Source organism: Ictidomys tridecemlineatus, chromosome 8 (genome assembly GCF_052094955.1).
Source record: "Ictidomys tridecemlineatus isolate mIctTri1 chromosome 8, mIctTri1.hap1, whole genome shotgun sequence".
Taxonomy (NCBI): Eukaryota; Metazoa; Chordata; class Mammalia; order Rodentia; family Sciuridae; genus Ictidomys; species Ictidomys tridecemlineatus.
The window spans coordinates 64,433,062-64,460,040 of NC_135484.1; the positions used below are offsets into that span (position 1 = coordinate 64,433,062).

The 26,979-nt window shown below is 33.4% G+C and overlaps 1 protein-coding gene across 4 annotated transcripts in view; it reads right to left on the reverse strand.

Annotated features, from left to right (window-relative positions):
• Window positions 1–26,979, reverse strand: part of LOC144365869 (uncharacterized) — a 546,961-nt gene that overhangs the window by 400,274 nt on the left and 119,708 nt on the right. For 2 of the 4 annotated variants that reach the window (XM_078018586.1, XM_078018585.1), the window contains exon 1: window positions 25,740–25,855. The exons of the other annotated variants lie outside the window; for them this stretch is intronic. In XM_078018586.1, coding sequence (XP_077874712.1) covers window positions 25,740–25,801 — 62 coding nt within the window. In that variant the 5' untranslated portion in view covers window positions 25,802–25,855. Of the gene's footprint in view, window positions 1–25,739; window positions 25,856–26,979 lie in introns of those variants that run through there. 4 annotated transcript variants of the gene reach the window in all.

Below are 26,979 nucleotides of genomic sequence, written 5' to 3' on the forward strand. Positions count from 1 at the left end.
AGCATGGGTATTATATTATTCTGTATATGTTATAATAGTCAACTAAAAAAAATTTTCCAAGAACAGTTGGAATGCGCTGTCTCATCCAAATGACTTGAGTTGATTGTGAGTATATCTTCTAGCTCAGCATTCTTTAGTTAACTCAGAATCCTATAAACTGGCAATGGTGATGAAATACAATCTACAAGAAAATTTACCTAGCAAGTTGGCCACAAATCAGTTATAAGGAAGTTGAAATTTTAAAAATAAAATAAAAGTTGAGAATTTAAGAGAAGTATAAGATCAGGGAAAAGAAGTGAGATGATGTAAGTAAATCAAGAATGTTTGGGTGATTTACATTATTACCATCCTTGTATGTTTGCCCAGCAAGGATCTTTTTCTTTTTTTTTTTTTTTAAACCAATTCTCGGGAAATTATTCACTCTTTAAAAAATTTGACTATACGATTCAATCTGCTCTCCAACCAGTAATGCTCAATGGTCTGACAGTTTTTTTTTTTTAATATAAAAGGCATTTACAACTGAACTGCATTGAAGTTCTTTTCCCTATTTCTTACACCACATCCAGCTAATTGCTCTTTAACATGCTAACAGAAGGATAAGCTGATACATAATAATTCAGGCATGCACCAATCCCATAATGCCAGGAACTCAGAAGCAGCATGAGAAAACATCAGATTTTTGGCATGTGGGCTAGATGTTTAAATCTGCATAGATTCGAGCCAATTAGACTTGTCAGACTCCAATCCAGTTGAGAGTGACCCCTGATGGTGGAAAGACATGTGGGACAAGCCACAGAAAAGCTTGCAAATGTCAGAGAGGCCAAAAGGTGCCCCACTGGCCTCAAAACTATTAATTAGCAACCAGCAAAAGCACCACCAAAGAATCGCTGCCCCAGCACTCCTCCTCCAGAGGTTGCTGCTACTCGGCCTCATTATCATCTGGATGGAAAACAACACCCTTTCCTGGGAGCTCTCGGCAACACTCTTATTGATTAAGTTCCCACAGTGTTAAATCATTCTGTAGCTTTCACTTCAATCTTCCCACCCCTGAATAATAAAACCTTCAAAGGATTTACTAGGATGGAATGGAAGTGGGAGCACAAGGAGAGAAGGAGCACTACAACATATTGTTTATATAGTGCCCACAGTGTCAGCATAAATCAGATCCCAGGAAGGGCTTAAAAGACAACATCTAAAATGAAGTTCATCTAAATTTTCTCTTGTACTTACTAAAGTATGATCTAAAAAAAAAAAAAATCTTAACATATCAGCTTTTATAAGTCTCCTCTGCCAAATAAAATGACACTAAATGATATTTCTACAAGTCCTCAATGATCTTATTTGATTAGAAAAATCATAAATACCTGATAGACATATGCAGGTTCTGATAAGCTTAGCAAAATATTTCAAGAGGGGAAAGAGGAAGGTAAAAAACCAGAGCCACAGTGTGAATCTCATGAAAGAATAAGTACATACATTTTTACTCCAAATAACTTATTTTTTCCCATTTATGGAGTATTTCTATCAAAACACAGAATAAAGGAAGAGATGATGATGATGAAATAGACTCACTTGTATAATAGATATTGTGTATTAGTATCAGATTTCTCATCTATAGATTCTATCTTGCAGAGTACATGTGGGGATTAAATAATAGCATCTTATAAAGTACTTATCATACAATAAGTGCTCAAAAAAGTATAGATGCTATTGTCATTTTCCTTAGTATGATAACACAGATAACTAGTAGCTTGCTTCTTCTATAAAGGAATATGTTTCTCCATTGGGTTTACATACATCTACAAGTAAGTTCCAATTTCCTGCAGAGAAACAGTAAAATAAACATTAAGTGGACATATAACATCTACACTTATTTGTGTCTTCTCAGCTATCATTCTCCAACAAACTACTTGACTCTGAGTAAGACCACAGCTTCTGCCAAAACAGAAGAGACATGCTCAAGGGAAAACAGGGAATATAAGTTGTACACAGAGGAAATCTAAGTTGGACAAACTTGTCTGCAAGTTCAGTATGATGTCTGAATTTTTAGACAGTGTACTTGGGCTTTCTGAGCTAGAAATAAATAAACTATGCTGCTTTTAAATAGGAAATATTATTAATTTCATTTGCATTAAGAGTATTCCATGACCATTAAATGTGACAATAAGTACAAGTCAGTGGAAAGACACAGTGACAATTTGAGAATTTTGTATGAAGTTAAGATTTATATCATGGTTACACAATTAAGTTTATTTTTTCAGTAATTTTGACTCATCCTTTAAGTGCCCTATATCATATATGTGATCTGAACACCCATGGAGTGAGCAGAAGGATAGTTTAAGTTAAATAGTTTTAAAAATATTCAGTAATGGACATCTGCATAGATGCACTTTACATTTTTAGAAGAAAGGGTGATGGTGCACTAAATCATGTTAGAAATCACTTTAAAATTTACTTTCCCTACAAAATAAGATACAATGGCATAAATAATTAAATTACATTTCTTAATATTGTGCTGCATATTGATTATCACTAAAACAAGCTACCTTTCTAGAAATTTTGACCAATGACAACAGGAAACTGGTCAGAATTCATATCTAAAGCACAAAAAGATACATTGCTATTATATTCCAATTTACATACAAAGTAAAACTGCTTTGGTTCTCAGTCTACCTCCTAGCAAAGACATTACTCTTCAAGTTCCTACATCTCTAACTAATTCCACTATTTAAAAAAATATATATATTTTAGTTGCAGATAGACACAATATCTCTATTTTATTTATTTATTTTTATGTGGTGCTAAGGATTGAACCCAGTGCCTCACATGTGTTAGGCAAGCGCTCTACCACTGAGCTATATCCCCAGCCCTAATTCTACTACTAAAAAAAAAAAAAAAAAGCATAATATGGTTTCACCTGTAAACACAGTGGGATTGATTATACAAGAAGCTGTATGTGGAAGCAAATTCCCAAATATATTCTAGAATTCACTACACACCTCTTGTAATATTGAACACTTTCTAAATGTAGGTCCATATTCTCAGCCACATACGTGGAGATAACAGAGATGATTTTCACTGGGAAAATGACATTCCCTCTGAAACTTCCAGTAGCCCTATTAATGCCAACAAGCCACAGTGGGAATAATTTGAAGACAAAACCTACCCAGCAACTTATTTATTCATTTATTAAAAACTAAATGAGATTTCAAGCCTATAATTTTTATGTGCTAATTATATGGATCATAAATATAGAAAAAAGAGGAAAAACATCAAGTAAAAATCAGCACCACATTAGTGCAAAGTTATTGAACTCTACTCCAACAAGGTGAATAAATAAGTCATGTGATCTCCATTATACAGAGTCCAGAGTTCACAAACATTACTCATAGAAAATGTAGACACACATACTCTGGTGATAGAGCATTCGGCAATTACAGAATTTGCAAAAGAAATTATGTGAACCCAAACTCAGGAAAGCATATAAGAATCATTTTTTCCTAGGCAAAATTCTGTTCCTCTTTAGCTGGCACTTCCTTCTCCATACCACACTACACCATATCAAGTACACACACACATGGAAACACACACACATACACATACAAATTATCCTAAACAACATTCTGGGAGACACCTTTTCCCTAATACTGAGGCCTGGGCTGTTTCCTCAAAATCTTGTTCTACATCATTGGAGTAAAGCTCTTGCTGCGAAGGATGAAGATAATGGCAACTCCAACTGAGAGGCCATTCACACTACTCATAATTATAGAACAGAATTGCAGTAGTTAGAGAATGGGGTAGGGAACTGAAGGGTAAAGAGAAAACCATTGAGTCGCAAAAGCTGTGCCTTGCCAAGGCCGAATACTGGGTCTTAACAGAAGTTCAAACACCTATGTTTATCTATTACTTTGGTAGAGCTGATTTGACAACTCATTTTATTAATTTAAAAGCAATTTTAAAGAGTGGATACCAAGTAAGTAATTATTTAAGTAAGGTTTTAAAAGTAATCACTATAGTTTTCTTTAAAAGCAAATTCTCTACAATATTTTCACAGTATGATAGAATGGTGTACAATTAACAAAACACAGATATACTTTCCCCTTATGACATAAGGCTAGGAAACATCGTATTACTACTTCAGCAAGAAACCATCAAAATATTTTTATTTCTTCAAGTAAATATTTTTGACAGAATAGAAATTATATACTAATTATAGAAGTTCATCAAGGTAAATTCTCTCACCACGTAAAAAGTATCCAGCAATTAGAACTAAAGCTCAACTATCCATTTGACTACCCACAATTTTGCTGTTTGAACTAGCATTTTATTAAAAATTGCATTTTTAATTTTAATTAACAATTTTGTTTATCAATAGTGCTAAAATTTAGCTAGAATAATTCAGTACTGACAAAATTATTACTATTTTTAAACTCTGTGTATTGAATAAGTAACCCTTAAAAAGGAAAACGAAACCCAGAAAAGAACTGATGCAAACTTCATTTTACATAAGTTAGTAACAATAAACCACTGTATAACAGGATATCAAACTGCTGATAAGTTTTTAATATGATGTTACAAAACTGCCAAATAAATAAAAACAAGAGGGATAGAGATGTCTGTCAGTTGTTGCCATATTTGCCTACTAAATATTATCTAAGAATCTAGAGTTCACTTTTGCAACATTTTGGCAAGCATGTGTTCCTCTTTAATTTCCATTGCAACTCACTGAGGAAGGTATATATAACAGTAATGGAATGCTGACTTCACACAGAAAACCATGATTTTTACTCTAGTTAATGAAAACTGGGTGGTTTTTATTTTCTTTTCTTTTTTTTTTTTTAGTAATTTCTTTCACCATCACTAATGGTCTTATGATAATAATCATAGTATATAATCTGACACAATTGCTCTTAGAGAAATTTCTAGTAAAGACTGCAGCCTCTGTGGGAGGTAACTGTCAGAATTATCTTAAACCACTACCTGTCTTCAGCTACAATAGAAAAGGCCTTTAATCAAAATAATCCTTTTTTCAAAAGAGCAACTTTTTTCCCTCTGCAATTCACTCATCTTAAAAGAGCACTATAGCTTTTGTGCATAACTTAATTCATTCTTCAAGACAAGTACAAAATTTGTCACTGACATTTAGCGCCAGCCGTAGGCAATGGATAAAATGAACTAGTTAGCAATTTAACCTGTAAAAAAAACAGAGTGGGATGAACAATTTTCTGCCATCAAAGCAAATGGCTAACATTTAGCAGGATTTTATTTTTATTTTTCAGCCCATCCCATCTTCAAGAAGAAAAAAGTCAGGCTAACATTTTTTCAGGGTCCTAAATCTTCCTCTCAGCCTATTCCTTTAATGGTTTCAAGTAAATGACTATCCAGAGGATAATTAGGCACTGTGCTGTCGCATCGTGTCAGGTCACAGCTGGATTTAGTCAGCATTAACCTTTGGGGAGAATTGGAATATCAGTATCATTTAAAATTAAAGACGTGTAAGCAGGCATTTCTGAAGATGTTAGAAAAGTAATTGTCTGTAAATTGTTTGACCTTGAGATTTAATTGCATGCACAACACACATTCTAGCAAGAGCCCTGGACTGTCTTCATTCTTTTACCTCCACACCTCTCACTCCACAGGGCCTATTAGGCTACCTGTGGCTTTTTCAGTAAAATATTAAAGATTCTAGCCTTCAGTTTAAAACAAAAGCTTTGAAGCTTTGCTCAGTATACTAAAAATTTAAAGCAAACATGCTTATCAATCAGAATACCAATTTTAATAGATATGTTTAAAAGCATACAAACGATAGTCATGTTTGAAAGCTAAGTTTAAACCTCATCCACCCCCTTCTTTTCTACTAACAAGTTTGCATATTTTGCCTTATTCCCTTTTTCCCTAATGAGACAGCTTATGCTTTCAAAGTCCCTCAAGCTAGGCAAATCTCTCCACCGCTTCCACTGTTAATAATGAAACTTCGTAATTATACAAATCCAAGGTGGCCAATCAGCTTTCCAGGCTGAGCCTTCGGGTACCTCATAAATTATTCATGTGACACTCGGGCCTGTGAACTCACTTGCTTATATTAGAAGCCTAATTAATATTTAATCACACGTGCAGAGGGCACTTGGAGCTGCACTGTGCCTGAAAAAAAAAGGGGGGGTAAATATAAATGTGCATATGCCTCAATGTAAATCTCATTCAGTATAAAAAGGAAATGTCCACGGACCTGCGGAAGTGACTGTGAAACACACTAGGTACATTCTGTCAGTTTGATTCACTTTCTTTGAGCTTACTGCATGCCAGGCACTGTGTGGGACCCTGAGAAAAGGAAGTCACAATCCTTATCCCCCAGGGCTCACATAAATCCTTTCTTTCAAACCAGGGGATTTCAAAGCCATGACAGGTAAATATTGTCTTTTCAAATTCCAAATAGAAAGAAAAGGAAAAAAAGAAAAAAGAAAGAACACAGTTATCCAACAGTTTAGAAAAGGATGATACACATCCACATCCTCATGGCCTTGGACAATGTTCATTTTGTTTCTTAGGAGACAACGGTACTATTAAGCAACATTCAGAATGCCTACCTACCTCAGTAACCTTTTTTGGGAGTTCACTGTTTGTTTGTTTTGTGTTGTTCCCACCCCACCCCACCCCATGCCAGAGGAAAGTAGAAGAAGCTAGAAAAGTAAGCCCAACATTATCTAGCTTGGCAGATTACAGATAGTTGCTTTTTAGTGGATTTATCCTATGCTATTCAAAAATATTTCTATTCAAAGAGAAAGAAAGAAAAAAGGCCCATAGCTAGTCATGGTAACACAAGTCCATGAGATGATAAAACAGTCACTGAGAAAGAAGCAGGAGCTAGTCCACAGGCATCTTTTGCACAATACTGGCACTGACATGCTGTGGTAATCTATACTCCCAGGTTACATGGCTGTAAAAGTACAGCCAGTGGCATTGTTTCTAAAGATCTCTTCTGTCTTCGATGACATCTCTATTCCATTAGAAATGACTCTAGCTTTTCCCCGGAGCCACCATGCCATGATCTTCACTTTCGGCAACTTCACATGAATAGTTAGTAAAGAGACCAAGTTTATAGTTCTCTGGGCAATTATACTTCAGTGGTCCCAATACCTCACAAGATGATGGTTCTGGGACCTTTTAGCAAGTAAGTCAAATTACATGATAGAGATTCCCTATTCAAAATGGAAAAATGGCAGAGTGATAGAGCTTTGATTTAGAGGAATAATTAACAAAATGCTGTATGTTAACCCTAGGAAATTATATCACTGACCACCCTGTTTTTTTCTTTCATAATATAAACTAGGATATGCCCAAATGGAGTCCCAATAGTTCAGAGTTTGCACAGTTAGTAGAAATAATGGTTCCAAAATGCACCTAAAGAAGACCAAGATTCTTCCTGGTCAACAGAAAACATTCCTACAGATTTGAAGAGGCTCTATGATAAAAATATCAATTAGTATAAAAAGAAAATATCCCCAGGCATTGCCTTGACCCTGGATTGTCTCCAATATACTCACATAATCTCCTGGGCTTCTAAGGCACTACTGCTAAGGTTCCCTATTCTTGGGTTGTATGGATACTTATTGATTATAATTATATCAATACCTTGCAACTGGAATATATGTAGAAATTGATCATGGATAAAAAAGCATATAGATAGACCTATGAGAAGTTAGCTTTAAACAAGATAAGATAGCACTGATCTAAAAGATAATAAACTTGGAGTATCTACAATCTGAGTTCAAATTCCAGCTCTTTTTATTGCTATGCATCATTGAGCAAGAAATAATTCATATCAAGTCTCAGTTTTGTCATCTATGTGTACAAGGAGTTTGCTAATACCTACATAATAGTTTAAGGTACTCTATGCAAAGCATTCATTTAGTGCCCAGCATGCAAAAAGACACTCATGCATGCCAGATATTATATAGTTATTAAGACCCACAATTTGTTCAATCATTCAGTCATTTTTACCCCAAAGCTCTGCTAATTGAAATATAAAAATAACTTTAAAAACCACAGTACCTATTTATTTTTTAAAAATGAAGAATTCTTTCTTGTGCTCCATTTTCAGCAAGGTCCTAATGAAATCCATTGCTTTCAAAAAATGCTGTGATTGGGCTATTCTCAGCAAATAAAAGACGGGACATGGTCACAATGTCTCGGTACTTCTTTAAAAAAAATAACATCTGCAGCCCCAGATTCCAAACTAACCCAGTTGTTCAATAGTTACAGACTTGCATTCAACAAAAATTGAGGCACTGAGAAATTCTGGTTGGAATAAGCCAAATCGTGAATTATGCTGTTAAGATAAGACACAGGGGTGGGTTTCTCTGGAATTTAAGAGGAATGAGAGCAACGAAAGTAGACTGCAGACAAATGCACCTCCTGGCCCCCAGCTCTGCTTTTGGTAAAATTTTCAGAAATGACCAGGATGTCAAACCTAACATTAGTTACCAACTCTAGATTATGGATGAAACTGAGAATCCAGTTGTATAGTTGTACTGAAGCTACTTTCTGCCTCAGTGAGGACTGTCTCAAAAAACAACTGTGTAAGCTTGCAGGTTAGGAAGAGATGGGGCAGATGTGGTAAATAGTGAAATCAACTTTCAAAAGCTACAGTTAGTAAGGAGTGCAAAGGCAGAGTAACTGAGAAGTAGATTGCTAATAAAGGTAGGTTCCTGTTAATTTAAAAACATCCAAATTTTAAAAATAGATGTCCACTATTAGGTACTCTTTCAACACCTCCTTATGGAGGGACTATGTGTAGTAAATAAGTGAAACTATTCACACCACCACTGCATGGCAGACTGGAGTTGGGTTCATATGCTTGATATAGACATAAAACCTAAAATTCCCAGTCAAAATTAAATTTTATTCCCTTGTTCATCTCTAGTATTACATTTGATTCTCTAATAACAACCCTTATGTCATTTTGCTAGCATTACAGGTAGTTAATATCTTATCTCCCATCCTATGCCATAAACCGTGGATCAACAATTGTCAAAGATTGATCCAGGAATAACATGCACCAGAACTGCCTATGAATGGAAGCCTGAAGCTTATATAACTTGATGAGGTCATTTTAAGGAATAAAGTACAAGATTTTGAATCAAAATCAAATACAAATGTGAATACTTAGCATAAAATTTCAAGTACTTTCACAGAAATGGTTCTTGGTAGAAACCTGGCTCCTTAAAACATACTCTCCACCTAAAATATGCTTTTACTCTTAGTGACTTACAGAATTCACAGAGCCAGTACAAATGAAGAGCTCTGCCACTTTTAGGCCCTGTCAACTTCACAATACATTTGGCTCTGCCTGAGATACTTGTTAAAACTAAAGAGATGCCTTTACCTAACTTCAATCATTGAATCAGAATGTTTGCATGTGGGCCCACCAATCTCCATGTTAACATATCCCACTCTAAGGACCACTGCCCTGGATAATAATAAAGCATTATTATTAAAGGTCAAGAATTATTTAATTTATTCATCTCATTTTCTTTGAATATACAAGTTCCCTGTTCCTAGTTCACAGCAAGTGCTCAATAAATATGTTGAGCTATCAAGTTATTTGTGCATATGCTTTATCACCCTACAAGATCCTGGAAGATAGGGACTAAGCTATGTATTTCTTTAAATCACTTCGGCAGATGCAACCATGTCCTGCACTTATTAGGCCCTCAAAAAACAATTAAATGAACTTCAGTTAAAGTCTTCAATTTAGAAAAGAGTGACAACCTGTAGAATAAACAGGTTTGTTTATCCATAAGAAATATCATTCTTTTAAGGGGAAAAAAAGCTACAAATGCACATACAGAGTTGGAAACATTTTGATCTATGTGTTACAATATATGCATATTTTCACTCTCCCATCTTTATTGATACTATCAATGACTATGTCTACTAGATTATATGGGGGTAACAAGTAGCATATGTATACTTATTGTGCAGCTCATATATCTCAAACTTCCTGGGTTATGTGGGTTGAACAGAGTAGTCTGGCACAGGGCAAAGTGGTCTGAGAGTGATAGCATAGGGCCATATTTCTCAGAAGAAGCTGGAAATCCACATCATTATGAGAAATCTCTTAAGTTTTAAATGCTGTTGGTAGCTAACACTGAATTTTAAAAGACATTAGTTCAATCAAACAAGCATCTTGCAGGCCATCAAGATAAAATCTCGAACACAGGGAGTATTCATACATAGCAGTGAAGTTAAACAAATATTCATAGTACAGCCTTATATAGTGTGATATCTCCCTGATCAGACTGTCACCTTATCAATACACATTTTATATATCCATTTCTGAGCCCCAAAATTCCAGGAATGTCTGATTCACTGCTTAATCCCAAGTACCTAGTACTCTGCCTGACATGTAGATGAAACATAATAAGCAATTATTGAATGAATGATTGGAGCAGGAACTTTATAGATGAAACTCAGAACCATATTAATGGGTGAATAAGACAAACTGAAAAAATATATACACAATATGTTATCATTAACTCAAGTTTAAAATGTAGCAATATCATACATAGTATATGGATTTATAAATAGGTAGGAAAAAACATAAGGACACAAATGATAAAAACATTCAGAATAGTTAGTTGTTACCTCTCAAGAAAATGATATCAAGACTGTGCAGACATATATAAACTTTACAGTTGTAATTTTTCTTCTTAGGTTTAGAGGATACAGTGTTAGTTATATCTTTCTTAGCTTTATATTAAAAATATTTCACAACAATTATTCAAATAAACTTTTTTCAAATTTTGAAATAACTTCAGATTTACAAAGATAGTTCTAAGAGTTCCTGTATACCCTACACCAGCTTCCACCATTTTACATTAGTTAATACTTTACATTAGCTTGGTCCATTTATCAAAACAAAGAAACTGATATTGGTACATTATTACTAAAATCAAACTCTAGACTTTATTTGCCTTTCACCATTTTTCCCATTAATTTATTTTTTTTTATTCCAGGATCCAATCCAGAGAACCACGCTGCATGTAGTTGTCAAGTGTCCCAAGTCTCTTCTGGTCTATAACAGTTTCTCAATATTTCCTCCACAGTCACTGGTCCCCCCTCCCAAAAAAAGTACCTTATTCTTACATTTTCTGTCATTTTTTAATGGGGTTGTAGGCTTTTGGAAACAACTGAGGTAAATTGCTGTTGTGTCACATCACATCAGGGGTACATGTTATCCACATGACATCACGGTTGATGTTAATTCTCATTACTTATTTAAGATAGTGTTTACTTAGGATTCTTTAAAGTTATTGTTTTCCCTTTACTCATTCTATGTATAAGAAATGAATTATCAAGTCTCATTCACCCACAAGAGGAAACAATGGGAAAGAGGGAGCACAGGATAGAATTAAACTCCACCTCCTCTGGAAGGGAGTATCTTCACATATATAACAATTTTTGAAAAAGAATTATTGAATGTTAACATAAAAAGAAAGCAGAAGGCATAAAGAGTGAGAAAAAAAATGGCCCTAGAAATGTCCAAGTGTTTCATGTGGTCTATGGAGACACAGAATTTCCTGTTCTAGGATACATACCATTCACATTCAGAATGTCAAAAGTCTCTTCCATGAGTTATTTCTCCCTTTTATCATTCAAAGGGTAACAAAATTTTCTAACAGGTAACCATTCTCTAAGCCAGATACTAATACCTGCCTTGATAGGAACATGATAATGGTCTGTTTAAAGTAAAATGTTTTCCATAAGCATTAGACTACCTATTCTATTCAAGAAAGTGGACTGGCATTGTGAAAACTTTCTTCTAAAATATGCATAATATTTAGTACCTGACCACTAAAAGGAGGCTTTTACAATCTGATATAAGTGGAGAGGGGTTGGATAATAGCAATAGCACAAGTCATACTGGGTGTGTTACTATAAAAGAAATAGTGATTCCGTGGTATAAGGATTTGGAAGAGGGAAAGATGAAATGCATCTGAGAGGTGTCTGGTAAGGCTGTGCTCATTACTTACCAATGCTAATCTTCTTGTCTATTTTCAATGAAGCACAATACCTAAGTTTTGAGGCCTTAATCAATTTAATGTTAAGTTCTACATAAGAAACAAATCCAGCATTGCTATAAATGTAACCAATGCTAGAATAAACAGCAGGGAAAAAAAACTACCCATAAGAGACAAAGATTACAATCTTCACTGTATTAATCTACCACTGGAAAAAAAAAAACACTAGAATGACTCCTAGCTGTTAATAAATCAATACTTTCCTTAGCTCTGTGCCAACTTGTATTACCATACATCTCCAGCCTTACACCTTACCAGTCTCAGCATGGCCAAGCTGCTCCTGTTAATTCAACTGATTATTCTACCACGATGGGACTTCCATGCCTATAGTTTAGCTAGGATCTTTTCATTACAATTTACATCGAATTCAAATTAATCCAAGTTTTTAAAAAATATATGAAGGGAGATGCAAGAAAGATACTGGCTCACGTAATCAAAAATTCAAGGCAAGTTCAGGACACTGTCCCTGATCCTTAGCTCTGACTTCCTTTTTAGAATTTTTATTCTCAGACAGGCTCTTCTTTTATTGTGATTCCCTGGCTGATATGGGGATACACTCTTACAGTCTAGCAAGCTCAGCTGAGGAGGAGTATTTTCAATTAAAACTCCAATATTGAGTTCTATTACAGTGAAGCATCACAGGCATATATTTGAACCAATCATTGGGCTCAAGAAAAAAGATACTAATTGGCCAGTCCTAGATGACATGCTCAATCCTGGCATTGTGCAAAGAGGCAACATTATATACGAACTATCAGGACTAGATGATTTGGAAGTTCACTAGAGTAAGATAAAGCTTCCATTGTCTTAAGAAGGCAGAAATCAGTATTCAGTGGGCAAAAATAATTGTATCTACTTTATTCTGTTATTTCCCAAGAAGGATTCATTATTCTCACTTTTTTTCTGTACTATTCCTCATGTTGCTTTCTCATGAAATTTGTCACCATATCAGCAATTTGAAGAAGGTTTTCTTGTCTTTAATAATTTCTTTATAGGTCTCCTATTTTTTAAGGCTTTCATTAATGCACCAATCACATACTTGTTCTATGATCCCATAAAATACCTGTATTTGGTATTCATTCCTCTCTATGGTATTTGTTTTCTACTTGGTGTTTATTCCATTTCACCATATAGTAAGGTAATGTATGTAAGAGAAATTCTTTGAGAGCAGATAAGGTACCATATCCATCTTGGCTTTAATTGTCCCCAAGAAAAGGAGCCACTTCATTCCTCGCAGAAATAGAAAAGGCAATCATGAAATTCATCTGAAAAAATAAAAGACCCAGAATAGCAACAGCAATTCTAAACAGGAAGAGTGAAACTGGTGGAATAGCGATACCAGATTTCAAACTATACTACAGAGCAATAGTAATAAAAACAGCATGGTACTGGTACCAAAACGGGCAGGTAGACCAATGGTACAGAATAGAGGACACAGAGACAATCCACAAAATTACAACTACCTTATATTAAACAAAGGTGCCAAAAGCATGCAATGGAGAAAGGATAGCATCTTCAACAAATGATGCTGGGAGAACTGGAAATCCATACACAACAAAATGAAATTGAATCCCTTTCTCTCACCTTCCACAAAAGTTAACTCAAAATGGATCAAGGAGCTAAGAATCAAACCAGAAACTTTGTGTCTAATAGAATAAAAAGTTGACCCTAATCTCCACCTCATGGGGTCAGGCTCCAAATTCCTTAATAGGACACCTATAGCACAAGAGTTAAAATCAAGAATCAACAAATGGGACATACTCAAAGTAAAAAGTTTTTTCTCAGCAAGAGAACAATAAGAGAGGTAAATAGGGAGCCTACATCCTGGGAACAAATATTTACCCCTCACACTTCAGATAGAACTCTAATCTCCAGAGTATACAAAGAACTCAAAAAATTAAATAACAAGAAAACAAATAACCCAATCAACAAATGGGCCAAGGACCTGAACAGACACTTCTCAGAGAAGGTCATACAATCAATCAACAAACACATGAAAAAATGCTCACCATCTCTAGCAATCAGAGAAATGCAAATTAAAACCACTCTAAAATATCATCTCACTCCAGTAAGAATGGCAGCCATTATGAAGTCAAACAATAACAAGTGCTCTCGAGGATGTGGGGAAAAGGGTACACTTGTACATTGCTGGTAGGACTGCAAATTGGTTCAGTCAATTTGGAAAGCAGTATGGAGATTCCTTGGAAAGCTGGGAATGGAACCACCATTTGACCCAGCTATTCCCCTTCTCAGACTATACCCAAAAGACCTAAAAAGAGCATACAACAGGGACACAGCTACATCAATGTACATAGCAGCACAATTCACAATAGCTAGACTGTGGAACCAACCCAGATGCCCTTCAATAGATGAATGGATAAAAAAAAATGTGGCATTTATACACAATGGAATATTATTCAGCACTAAAAGGCAACAAAATCATGGAATTTGCAGGGAAATGGACAGCATTAGAGCAGATTATGCTAAGTGAAGCTAGCCAATCCCTAAAAAACAAATGCAGAGTGTCTTCTTTGATATAAGGGGGGGGCGACTCAAACAGAGCAGGGAGGAAGAGCATGAGAAGAAGATTACCATTAAATAGGGACGAGAGGTGTGTGGGAATGGGAGAGAGAAGGGGAATTGCATGGAAGACGGTAGGAGACCCTCATTGTTATGCAAAATTACATATAAAATGGTGTGAGGGGGAAGAAAAAAGAGAGAGAGAGAAACGTGTCACAGTAGATTGGGTAGAAAGAGGGGAGGGGAGGGGAGGGGAGGGGGGATAGGAAGGGCAGCAGAATACAACAGACACTAGTATGGCCCTATGTATAAACTTGGCTGTATAAACAATGTGATCCTGCAATCTGTACTCATGGAAAAATAAGATTAAGATTATGTACCCCATTTGAATCAAATGTATGATATGTCAAGATCATTGTAATGTTTTGAGCAACTAATTAAAAAACTAATTTATTAATCTACTGGATTAATAAATAAATATTAAAATTAAAAAATTTTTAAAAATTTTAATAAAGATACAGACCTTGAAAAAAAAAGAAAGAAAAGGAGCCATTTGATAAACATTTGCTAAGATCATCAAAACACTTTCTGTTCTAAAGCCTCTTTTCTATAAATTCTTTCTCATTTTGGTCAGTTATTTGTTCTGAATCCTTCTCAGTATTTACACATGTATTTGATTCTATTGGCTCTGTCCGGCTCTAGATCTCAGAAACTCTATTTAATTATCACAAACAGGTTCAACTTTGTCTAAGAACCAGGATCTATGCTGAGTGAGCCAGGAAAACTTTAAACTGTTCCAACAAATTTCATTTAATTATTGCAGTTCCTCCTGTGTTCAATCTTCTACCTTGGTGACCCTCAAGGCACCCCTTTCCTCCAAAGCTAATTCTGGCTATGACCCATAGATCATATAGGGGATTGCCATGTATAAAATACATGTATAAAATACATGGCAATGCTTTAGAGTCAAAAGATATGTGACCCTCAAGTAAGTTACTTAACCTGAGTCTTATTTGTTCATCTCTGAAATAAGAATTTTAATTCATAATGCTTAATTTAACTGTTTTAATAAGTATAAAATAAAATATCAAATATAAAGAGCCTATCATAACATCTGATTTATTAAAGATACTCAACAATATGCTATCAATATGTGCTCATTGGTCAATGGACCAGTTACCCAATTTCTCTTTTAGTTTTATAAATCTTTCCATCAAAGAACTTTGCTGGGATATGCTCACACATTGGCCTAATTGAATATTTAATTGCTATAATCCAAGAACATTCTGGAAATCCCAATGGAATGAGATTTCATCTATAGAACTTAAGCCCAAGCACAGATCTATTCCCTAAACTGACAGCCTGTATCATTCTTAATTACTCTAAAACCCAAACTAGCCAATTCCCAGAATTATATAAATGAGCCCAACTATCCTATAGCCCCCAAACCTTCCATGACTGCTTTTCTAAGACTAAGAGGCAAAGATTCACATCTTTCTCAGAACCATGCTTTGCTCAGTTCATAAACAGAACCATAGGCTACAACCAACACCAAGTTCCATAAAAGAGATCTACATGAATTGGTTCAAACAAGGATCTGGAATTCCCCTAAATATTTGTGGAATAAATATTAAGGTTTTAAGGAGAGATCGTTGGAGAAAAAAAGCCATCTAACCATTGTTTAATTATTATTGTATTTCTCATGGTAAAACGTGAAACAAAAAGAGCTACTATTGCTATTGTTCCCCACAACCACCACCCCGCCCCTCACCAAAAGGACAAATCAATGCAACAAGGGATGAGAATGTGACTTCTGAAAACTCTCTTCCTAAATCTCTTCTATTTAGAAATCATGTTTGATTCTTAAATATAAACCAAGGAGTAAAATAACTGGGTTCAGCAGTGGTTCCATTCCAAGTTTTCTAAGGAATTCCCATACTGCTTTCCAATGTGATTGCACCAATTTGCAGTCCTATCCAAAAATGTATTAGTGAAACTTTCCCCCCACGTCTTCACCAACACTTTTTGTTACTTGTTTTTGATAATTGCTATTCTGACTGAAACAAGATGGGATTCCAGTGTAGTTTTAATTCGCATTTCTCTAATAGCTAAAGATGTTGAACATTTTTTCATATATTTGTTAACCATTCATATTTTTCTGTGAATTGCTTGTTCAGTTCCTTTGCCCATTTATTGATTGGGTTATTTTGTGTATTTGTGTGTGTGTGCATGTTAATTTTTTTGATTTTGTTGTATATTCTGGAGATTAATGCTCTATCTGAGGTGTAGGTGGCAAAGATTTTTTCCCATTCTGTAGGCTCTCTGTTTACATTCTTGATTGTTTCCTTTGCTGTGAAGAAGCCTTTTAGTTTTATACCATCCTCTTTATTGATTTTTTAAAATTTTACTTCTCGTACTTTAGGATTCTTATTGAATAAGTCAATTTCTAAGTCAACATGATGAAGAATTGGGCCTAATCAGCATACTGCAGTGACACATTCACATCAATGTTTATAACAGTTTAATTCACAATAGCCAAGCTATAGAACCAACCTAGGTGCCCTGCAACAGATGAATAGATAAAGAAAATGTGATATATATGCACAATGGAATATTAGTCAGCCATAAAGAAAAATCAAATAGTGGCATTTGCCATTAAATGGATGTAACCAAAGATTATCATGCTAAGCGAAATAAGCCAGTCCAAAAATCCCAAAGCTTAATGCTTTCTCTGATATGTGGATGCTAACCCACAACAAGGGAGGATGGAAGGGGAAGAAGAGAAGTCCACTGGATTAGATAAAGGGAAATGAAGAGAAGGGAGAAGGGATGAGAATAGACACGATAGTAGAATGAATTGAAATATGACTAGGGTGACTCCACATCAAGTACAACCACAAGAATAGGATCCTAATTAGAATAAGTTATACTCCTTGTAAGTATAATATGTCAAAATATACTCCACTGTCACGTATAGCTATAAAACAAATAAAAATAAATTTATAAAAGAAAAACGTGTTTGATTCAAAATAAGAAAACAGAAAGTAGCAATCAAATAATGCCATAAGTCCACAATTTGGGCCCTGAAAACAATTTTAAATGTTTATAACAAATATACTTGCAACTGAAACATTTGCCAATTTTTTTTTTTCTTAAAGGGATGGTAATACGTGCAAGTAGAACTCATCAGCATTCTACTTCCTTCCCAGGTAAACCAGGTCAAAGTTCTTGGTCACAGGACTATTTGGATTATCAATGATACCACATTCAGTAGAGTTTAAAAGGAATATGGCACTGCATTTGAGAAGCAAGGGATTAAATGGAGTAAAAACCTTTGAATGGTAATAATAATATCTGCAAAAAATGCTTACAAGTGAAAAAAATAAAAAGAAGATAAGTTCTGAATCCATTGTGAATCCAGAATGGGTTATGTCTGCTTACAGATACTGACTGCCACATTTTTGTTACAGTTGCCAATCTTTGGTGTCCTAGACCTTTACTTTTAGTGGAACGTGTATGGAAAGAAGAGATAGTCTAGATTATTTGCTTTGTGAGTTGTTAAGTGCAGAAATAGAGTAAAAAATAACAAAAGTAGGATTATTAAGAGAGAAACCTGAAAGAGATGAACTAAATAAACCCTCCCACAAAGGAAGATAGTACGGAGGCATTCTCAAGAGAGGCACTAAAACATAAGTTTATGGAAAAGTTGAAAATATAATGGGGAAATATACAAGATATGTAAGGGAGTCCCTAACATTCACCAGGGCTCATGGGACTCAGTATAGCCACGCTCATTGCTAAGATTTATTACAGTGAAAGGATACAAAGTACAATCAGCCAAGAGAAAAGGAACATGGGGTGAAGTCCAGAGCAAACCAGGCACAAGCTTCCAAGAGCATTCTTCCAGCTGAATCACACAATATATGCTTAATTCCCACAGCAATGAGTTGTGACAGCACATGGAAATATTGTCTAACAGGGAATTTATTAGAAATTCAGTGACTCCTTGGGATTTAATTGGGTACTGGGTATGGTTAAACTCCTCCATATTGATCAATGAATTCAATAAAATTCTAATCAATATATATATATATATATGGGTTTTTCTCTGAATTTGACAACATAATTCTAAATTTTATGCAGAATATCAAAGGCCAACAGTAGACTAAACCAAAAGGTCAAGGATAGTCTAAATATGTAGAAGAAAAAAAGAGGAGGAGGAGAAGAAAGTGGTCAGGAAAATTGTTTCACCAGTTATATAGAATTACTTAAACCTATGGCAATCAAGACAAGGTGGTACAGGCACAAAGACAAATTAACCAATGGCCAACCAGAGTAGAGAGCTCAGAAAGAGTTCTAACACACAGGGAACTATGATTTGGAATTGTGTTGATTTCTCAGCCTGTTTAAAAGGATGATCACTTTAAAAAGTGGTACTAGAATAGTTGGTGTTACATAGGGAAAAAATGAAATTTAACAATTATTTCTTCCTACCAAAAACCAATTCTGGATGTACTAAGTACTTAAATATAAAAGGCAATACTCTAAAAACTTAGAAGAAAGTACAAGAGAGTATAAAACCTTAGAATAGAGAAGAAATTCTCATATAAAAAATACAATTCATAAAGGAAAAATATCAATTATAATAAAATCAAGAACTACTATTTATTAAAGTACACTGTAAACAGAGTAAAATATTAAGCAATAATAAGTGGGAAACTTGAAAAACATTTAACCATTAAATAATAGTATTCAGGAAGGAAAATTCCCATTGAATGAATTTAAAATCAATTTTAAAACCACATAGAAAAATAACAAAGGCACAAATAAGAATGTAAAAGAAAAAGAAATATTGATGGCCAGTAAATACTGAAAATCAGGGAAATGTAAATTTAAATGATGCAATATTATTTAATACCCAACTACATTATAAAAAATTGTAATATGACAAAAGCAAGCTTTCCTGAGCTTGTGAATTACAGGTATATGCTTTTGGAGGATACAACCACTTGGGAAAATTATTGGCATTACCTGGCAACGCTGAAGAAATACATCCCTTGTGACCCCAAATTCATTCCTCGCCAAACATTTCAACAATTCCATCTTGAAAAGACAAACATGAATGTTCACAGTAGCATTGTTTTCACCCAATGTTATTCATCAAAAAAAATTTGTTGATAGTGAAATATATGAATAATTAATTTGGTACATTCATGCAAGGAAATACTACATAGCAGAACAAATGCTCTAAACATCATAATGTTGAGAGGGAGAGAGAGAGAGAAAGGGAGGGAGGGAGAGAAAGTCACTCAGTCCTAGTTCAGAAAACTGGCAAGGATAATAGTCTGATTTGGAGTACATAAAAGAATAGCGAAGGGAAAAAATTAAAGCCAATGGTGGCCTTTAGTAAATTTATTGTTTTTTTCTTTTTTCCTTGTTTGTATGTTTTTCCTATCCCATCCAGAATAGAAACTTCCTTAAGGCAAAGATCTTTGTTTTGTTTGTCTGTTTGTTTGTCGGTTTATGTTCTAGGAGCCAGGGGAAAAATAGAGTCAGATGCTTCATAAATATTTGCTGAATTGAGCTGACTCTTTCCAAAATTTTTTTAAAAAATAGAATAGAGAAATGTAGTAAAAAGTGAACCTGATGGTCTTTCATGTAGAAAAATAGTGGCATTCTAGTAGTTTTCTATCACAGACCATAAACTAGCAAATAGAAGTAATTATAGGGCAGATTTGAGCTCACAATAAGCAGCAACAACAAAAAGAAAGCTAAAAAAGAAAAGCAAAAAATAAAAGTTCAAAACAAGCAAAAAAGAAAAATGCAACTTTTATCTTACATTACTCAACATAAGAGGAGGCTGCTTTTTGCAGGGGGTAGTATGTGTATTATCTCTGACTCAAACTGATAATGAACTATAAAATAGTATAAAATACTGCTGGAATTTTAAAGAGGATGAGGTAATTACTGGATACACAATTGAAGGGCCTTTTAACTTTAAGAGTCTCTGAAATTTTTATATCACAGTTTTATCTCAGTCTTCTCACCTGGGGTATTCTGAGCTAAAATTCTCTGTTGGGGAATACAAATGTATAAAATTCAAGTCAGAGCAAAATACAACTTAAAAGGTAACTTTAACATGAAAAATAATTTACGCATTTCAACACCATTTATTTATATGATTTTGTTATTTCAACAATATATATAGTTGAGAGTTCTCTTTCTTAAAAAAAATGAGAGACATTTGTTTATATTCACAAAACTATATGATTATACTCTTTGTAATATCTTCCAACCTTTATTGCATGTCTCTTATAACTATTTCAGAGACAAATCAACTGTATTAGAAAAAAACTTTTGTTACTATTGCAATAGTTCATCCAGGAAGTGGAAAAACCCTGGGACTGAACTTCAAAACTAATGAATTTAGTTGTGAGTCTGAAGCAATTATCATAATTTCAGTTATCTATTGGTTAAATTTTGAGTATCTAGTAATATCTCAGAACTTTTACTTAAACAGTATTAAATAACATTAATTATCTAAGATGACATTTAAACAAAATATTCTATTAAATAATATTAATTCTCTAAGATACCATTTAAACAAAATGAAACTTTTCACATTATTAATGTAAAGTCTAGTAAAAATTATTAATTGTCCTTAGATTCTGAAATATGTCCTACAGTGTATGTTGTAGCCAATCTGCTCTAAAATCCTTCTGCTGAATTTCTCTGCAGGCTGGCTGAAGAGCCAGGAATAGGTTAATGAAATGCATGCATGGAATGAAAAAACAAATTATAAGTGGTAATTCAACCACTAAACCTTCGCAGGGCTGGGGGGAAATAGGAAAATAAAGCTAATCTTATTTCATTTTACTTAACATACTCAAAATGTCACCTCATAAATCCTATTTTCTGTTTCCATAAAGAATCTGTGTTAGAACTATTGTTTATTAAAAGTTCTGCTGCCATATGGATAACTTAAAAAAAACTCCCCCAACCCTGTACTATGTGCAAATATCCAGCAATTTTACATTCATGGCCTGAAATTTTAATTTAAATTCTCTTCATTTCCTCACAAATCAACTTGGTGCACTATGTAAGGGAACTATGTAAATATCAGGACCTTGAACTTTGGTACAAGAACTTCCCTCAAAATATATTTATATGAGCCACAAACAATTCAAAAAATTATCTACTAAAATCATGCTTCTAGATAACAGCATTTTGTTTTCTAAAATATATTTGAAGGTTCATAGATTGGCTTTGATTTTCAGCCTAGCAGATTAATAAAATACTGTAAAACTTGAGGCTGCCTTCATAAAATCAAGTGCAACTTCATATGCAAACTCCTATATTAAAACATCTTGGGAAATGTTAAGAAAACAAAGTATATTGTCTATAATTCTAAACACACAAACAACACCATGGAGATACTTAGCTTAAAAAGTTGTCACCTTCAAATGAATACTAAAAAACAGGATGTATAAATTTATGAAGGGCTCTGAAAATTTTTTGTGATTTCAACATAGCATATGCCTTTTATTTATAGCAAAATAACACTTAGGAAAAAATACTGAAAAAAAGTCATCATCTTCATCTAAATTAAAGCCAACAAATTCTCATATTCCTTATTGAAATTATATTCCTTTCTCAGTGGTTTAGTGAAACAAATTCATGAAGTCTCTGCAGAGTGGCCCTTCATTTATATTTTAAAATTTAAAAATACAAGAAAACTTTGATGTCACCATTATCTTTTTGTCTGGATATGTGCACAGGGCTATTATTCTGTGACCAATTGGGGAAAAAAAAGGCAGATTCTGCTCTGTTTCTATTTAAAAATTCAGATAGAATCAACTCAGAAAATGTAAATTTCTTTAAAAATATACTAACACTTTTAAATATGTCTTCTAAAATGTTTGCACTGTAAAGTATGCTTTTTAACATGCACAGCTTCCAATAAAAAACACAAATTATGACAAATATTTTGGTTAAGTCCAATTTCTTGACAGTCTCCCACATAGGGCTCCAGGTGCCTACAATGGAAACTAAAGAACTTTTTAAGGACAAGAACTTTAATACTAACATTCTCAGAACTCAGTGAAAGACAATGACAATATTCTTTAATAAAATCCATGTGTCTTTTTTCGTATTAATTATTCTACTTGAAACCTAAGAAGATTCTTTTTAAACATCTGAAGATACTTTTACAGATCTTTTGGGGTGTGGGTAGGGACTGATATTTTAACACAATCCACATAAATGGGATTGCAAAGAGTTAGTTTAAGTTTTCCTACTGTGCTTCTAAGTACTTTCTTATTAATAAGAAAATTTACATAATGGGAAAAACTGTTCACAGTAGCATTTAAAGAATCTGTTGGCTGCTGCATTGTTGTAAATGTAGTGTATATAAAGGCCTATTAGGCTTAAAAAAAAAAAACTAACTGGAATTCTAAAGTGAGGCCAAAGATCACCTACCTCTACACCTAAACCTAATTCAAATTCTAAGGATAAAGATTACTTCTACCTGTGCACCATCATTTAAACATGATTTCTCACTTGTACAAAAGAAAAAGACATTTTGAAATATTGCTTTTGAATGCATCATTTCAAAACAGAGTCATAGTAGTTTTGGGCAACAGGAAAGTAGAAAGAGACCATGATGAAGAATGAAAAACTGGTTTACCTAACTTTATTATCCTCAGATATTTGAGTTTTGTCTTTGAAAAAGGGATTTTGAAAAATTAACAATAGTGTATTTCAAAAGTATTTTTATGCACTAAACTTTTTAAAATCAATTTAAATTATAATTCTACTTTTGAAATTGTCATAATACATTTAAAACCCACAATTTTAAATATCACATGTGATTGACTATCTTTAATTATCAAAAAAATGGCACACACTATTTTTTATATGAATAAAACCTTCATTATTATAATCAGTATATCAGCAATATGTAATAAAATGAGTTTAAGTATTCTGTTACAAGTAATGATCGTGTTGGGATAAACACTGTGATTAACACATTAGTCAATTTTATTTTTTAATGCACATAATTGACTACAAGAAGTAAACCACAAACTGAAAAAATAGAAATTTTTAACATAGCAAGAAAGAAAAATAGGATTTGGAGTCAGACAACCTACAGCCAAGCTCTGGCTAGGTAACTGAAATGATCACTAAACTTTTTAAAGTTTAATTCTTTTATCTATACAATAGGTATTGTGCTTCCCAGCTCTCAATACTACCTCAAAGGTTAAACAAGATACTGTACTGTTGGACAAATAATTGGCAAAAGATAACTTTTTTATTTCCTGTAAAATATGCATTTAATCTTCTAACATATGCTTTCTTTTCCCTTCATTGTTGTTTTAAGCAGTACTTTAAAAAGAAGTAAAAAATCTTTATTTAAGTCACAGTGTAGTTTATAACTAGTAAAATCAGCACCACCTTATTCCAAAAACAAAGAGAAAAGAGGAAAATAGTTCAGCCTATCTTTCGAATGAAAGACGCACCTGGATGACTCAAGAGACTTGAGATTCCATTTCCCCCAGTTTAGTCACCTTTTACATTTCTTTTATTTAGCCTAAGGCCCTATTATTATATTTTCTGAATCCTATTCACAAATTTCTATAGATTATTACTCCCAAAAACAAATGAAAAAAGCAACCATTCAAACCAACTGACAGAACTGAGTGCAGTAGTGCAAATCTAAATAGAAGAGATGTTTGTTTTTTAAGCTATATTTATTTCTTAATTATTTTAAAATAAGTTATGAAAATTAATTATTAAAGACATATTCAAAACATTTTTATAAGCTCTATTTATAAATCCAAAATTGTTATTCTTAAAGTATATAGTTTCCCTGTTCACTTATAATTATAATATATTTAAATATTCATTTCAGAAATATATAAATGCCAAAATTAAAATAACCTAGTTAAAATTATCAAAAAAAATATGCACACACAAACACACACTCACAGACATTCCACTATATAATTTGAGTATGTGAGTATTTCTTTTAGGAAAGCTTCAGCCTCAAGGCATCCTTTTAAACTCTTTTTAAGATATTTCCATAATTAAGTTTCTACAATATGTCACAAGAGAAATGTGAATTTCCATGATCTAAAATGGTCATACCAGCTCTAAGTTTTAAAAACTTTTCACTACATATAATATTAACCATTTTTTAAAAATTATAGGCAGTTCAATACAAACAATTAATCAAACCACTTATACAATATATTTTTTTCTCATTTTATTAACAAAGCCCTTTATAAAAAACAGTATTTTAAAAATGTATTTCTCTTTGGCTTATATTTTATATATAAGAATGATTTTCATTCATTTTTAGAGTCACATTTTTGCAAAGAAGATAAAAACCTTCTTTAAAAATTAATTGGTTTAATTAAAATAAAGAATTAGTCTATAAAAAAGATATTTATGACAAAAATATTGGAAACCTTATTATGTGCTGTCTATATATATATGTCTTCGTGTGTATAGACATGCACACACACAAACACACACACACACATCATATTCACCCTACATATATTGGAACTTTAAAGTAAATAGGAAAATTACAACTTTGATTTAAAATAAACCATCCTTTCTTTATTCTTAAAGGACAACTAGAGATAAATGTTTTATAATTATTTACTTTTTCACCACCATTAATGTAAAAGAAGTATTTAAATTTATTTTACTAGGTCATGAGTAAAAACATGCCAAGAATATGAATTGTAGTGTTTTCATTAGAAAATGTAAATAAAATATTGAACTCCAAAATTTTTATTATAGATTGTATTTAAATGTCTATTTTCTCTCTGACTTCAAAATGATTGACTTGAGCGCAATATTAAGTAAAAAATAAAGCAATCCTCCTGCCTGAAAGACTCCTGAATAAAGAGAAAATTATTTTTGGATTTCCTTCTTGATCAGATATGAAATATTCTGAAACGCCACCTCTATAATTTGATAAAAAGCTTGATATCTTCAAATGAAAATAGGACTCAGCACTTTCATTTTTCTGTCGCTAAAGGAACCTGGGTAAACTGATTTTTTTGGAAAAAAATGAAAATCTCAGGCATAAAGGTGGCAGTAATGAAGCAAGCTTAAATATGCGCTGACCTTTGAAATGAACTGCAATCCGCGTTGTTTGGCCAAGGATCTGGCTGTGTTACTGTCTCCATCTATTTCTAGCGTGAAGGATGTGGGTGTTGGAGCTGCTCTGCTCTCTGGTGGATGTTGACAGCATGGCTGCAAACACAGCAGCACCTTTTAAGAGACAGCTACACACCATGGATCAGGAAAATTAACCACACAGCTGTCAGAGATGGAACTACAAGCACCGATCTACATATTCTTAAAAACTCGATAGCAAAACAAACTATAAACATGTCTCCATTTTCTAAAAGCAGTATATTTTGTGTTAAGAAGAGCATTGCTATTACAAGGATGATGTGAATTGCCAATATACATAATTAAATTATTTTAAATACCATTAAAAGTCTCAACTAGCTTTCTTAGGGAGTGCATACACAGAAAAGATTATGGCCTAAAGAATCATACTTTTTGAGTTGAATACATAGTGAGATTTTAAATAATTCCCAATGTTCCTGGAGTGACATTTTCTCTTTTTATTATGCTTTTTGTTTTTGCTTAGGATAAGCACCATGTCAATAATTAATTTATGCATTATTGAAGGGCAGTTCTATTTTAAACAATTCCTAGGGGTTCTAAGAAACTTCCAAATTTTGCCTAGTAAAATTTCCTAGGGCAATGGAACTAAGGGTAAGTTTTATGAGCTTTTACTCTAGAAAGAAAGCTATATAAAAACAATGAGAAAATGTACACAGAATACTTTGAGAAACAAAAGTAGCACAATTTGCAATACCACCTTTAAGTTAAGTATACACTGTTTGGGTTTTTTTTTATTTTTTGCATATTCTGTCAGTGAAAACAAAATACTTCATAGGGAAATTTAACACATATCTCTTTTCTGGTTTGGCATAACTGTAATCATCAATCCTACAGGCACTGAGATCTCACATTGTGCTGAGCAGCAACAAGGCATATTAAAAGTGGTAAGAGATATTATCCTTACAGCTAAGGATGTTCCTTCTTAGAAGACAATGGTACATATACAAAAACAAAATGTAAATACCACAAGTCAATAATCAAGCAAGCATTCAAGCTTGTGACATAGATGCATTTGATCCAATGGAATCAAATGGTGATATCAGAATGATCTTGGATAAACATTTCTCACTGATGTTTTATTTTCATTTGGATCACCCATTTTAATCCCTTAATAGAAAAATATATATAGAACTTGCAAATAATATTTTTATTGTGGGACTATAAAACT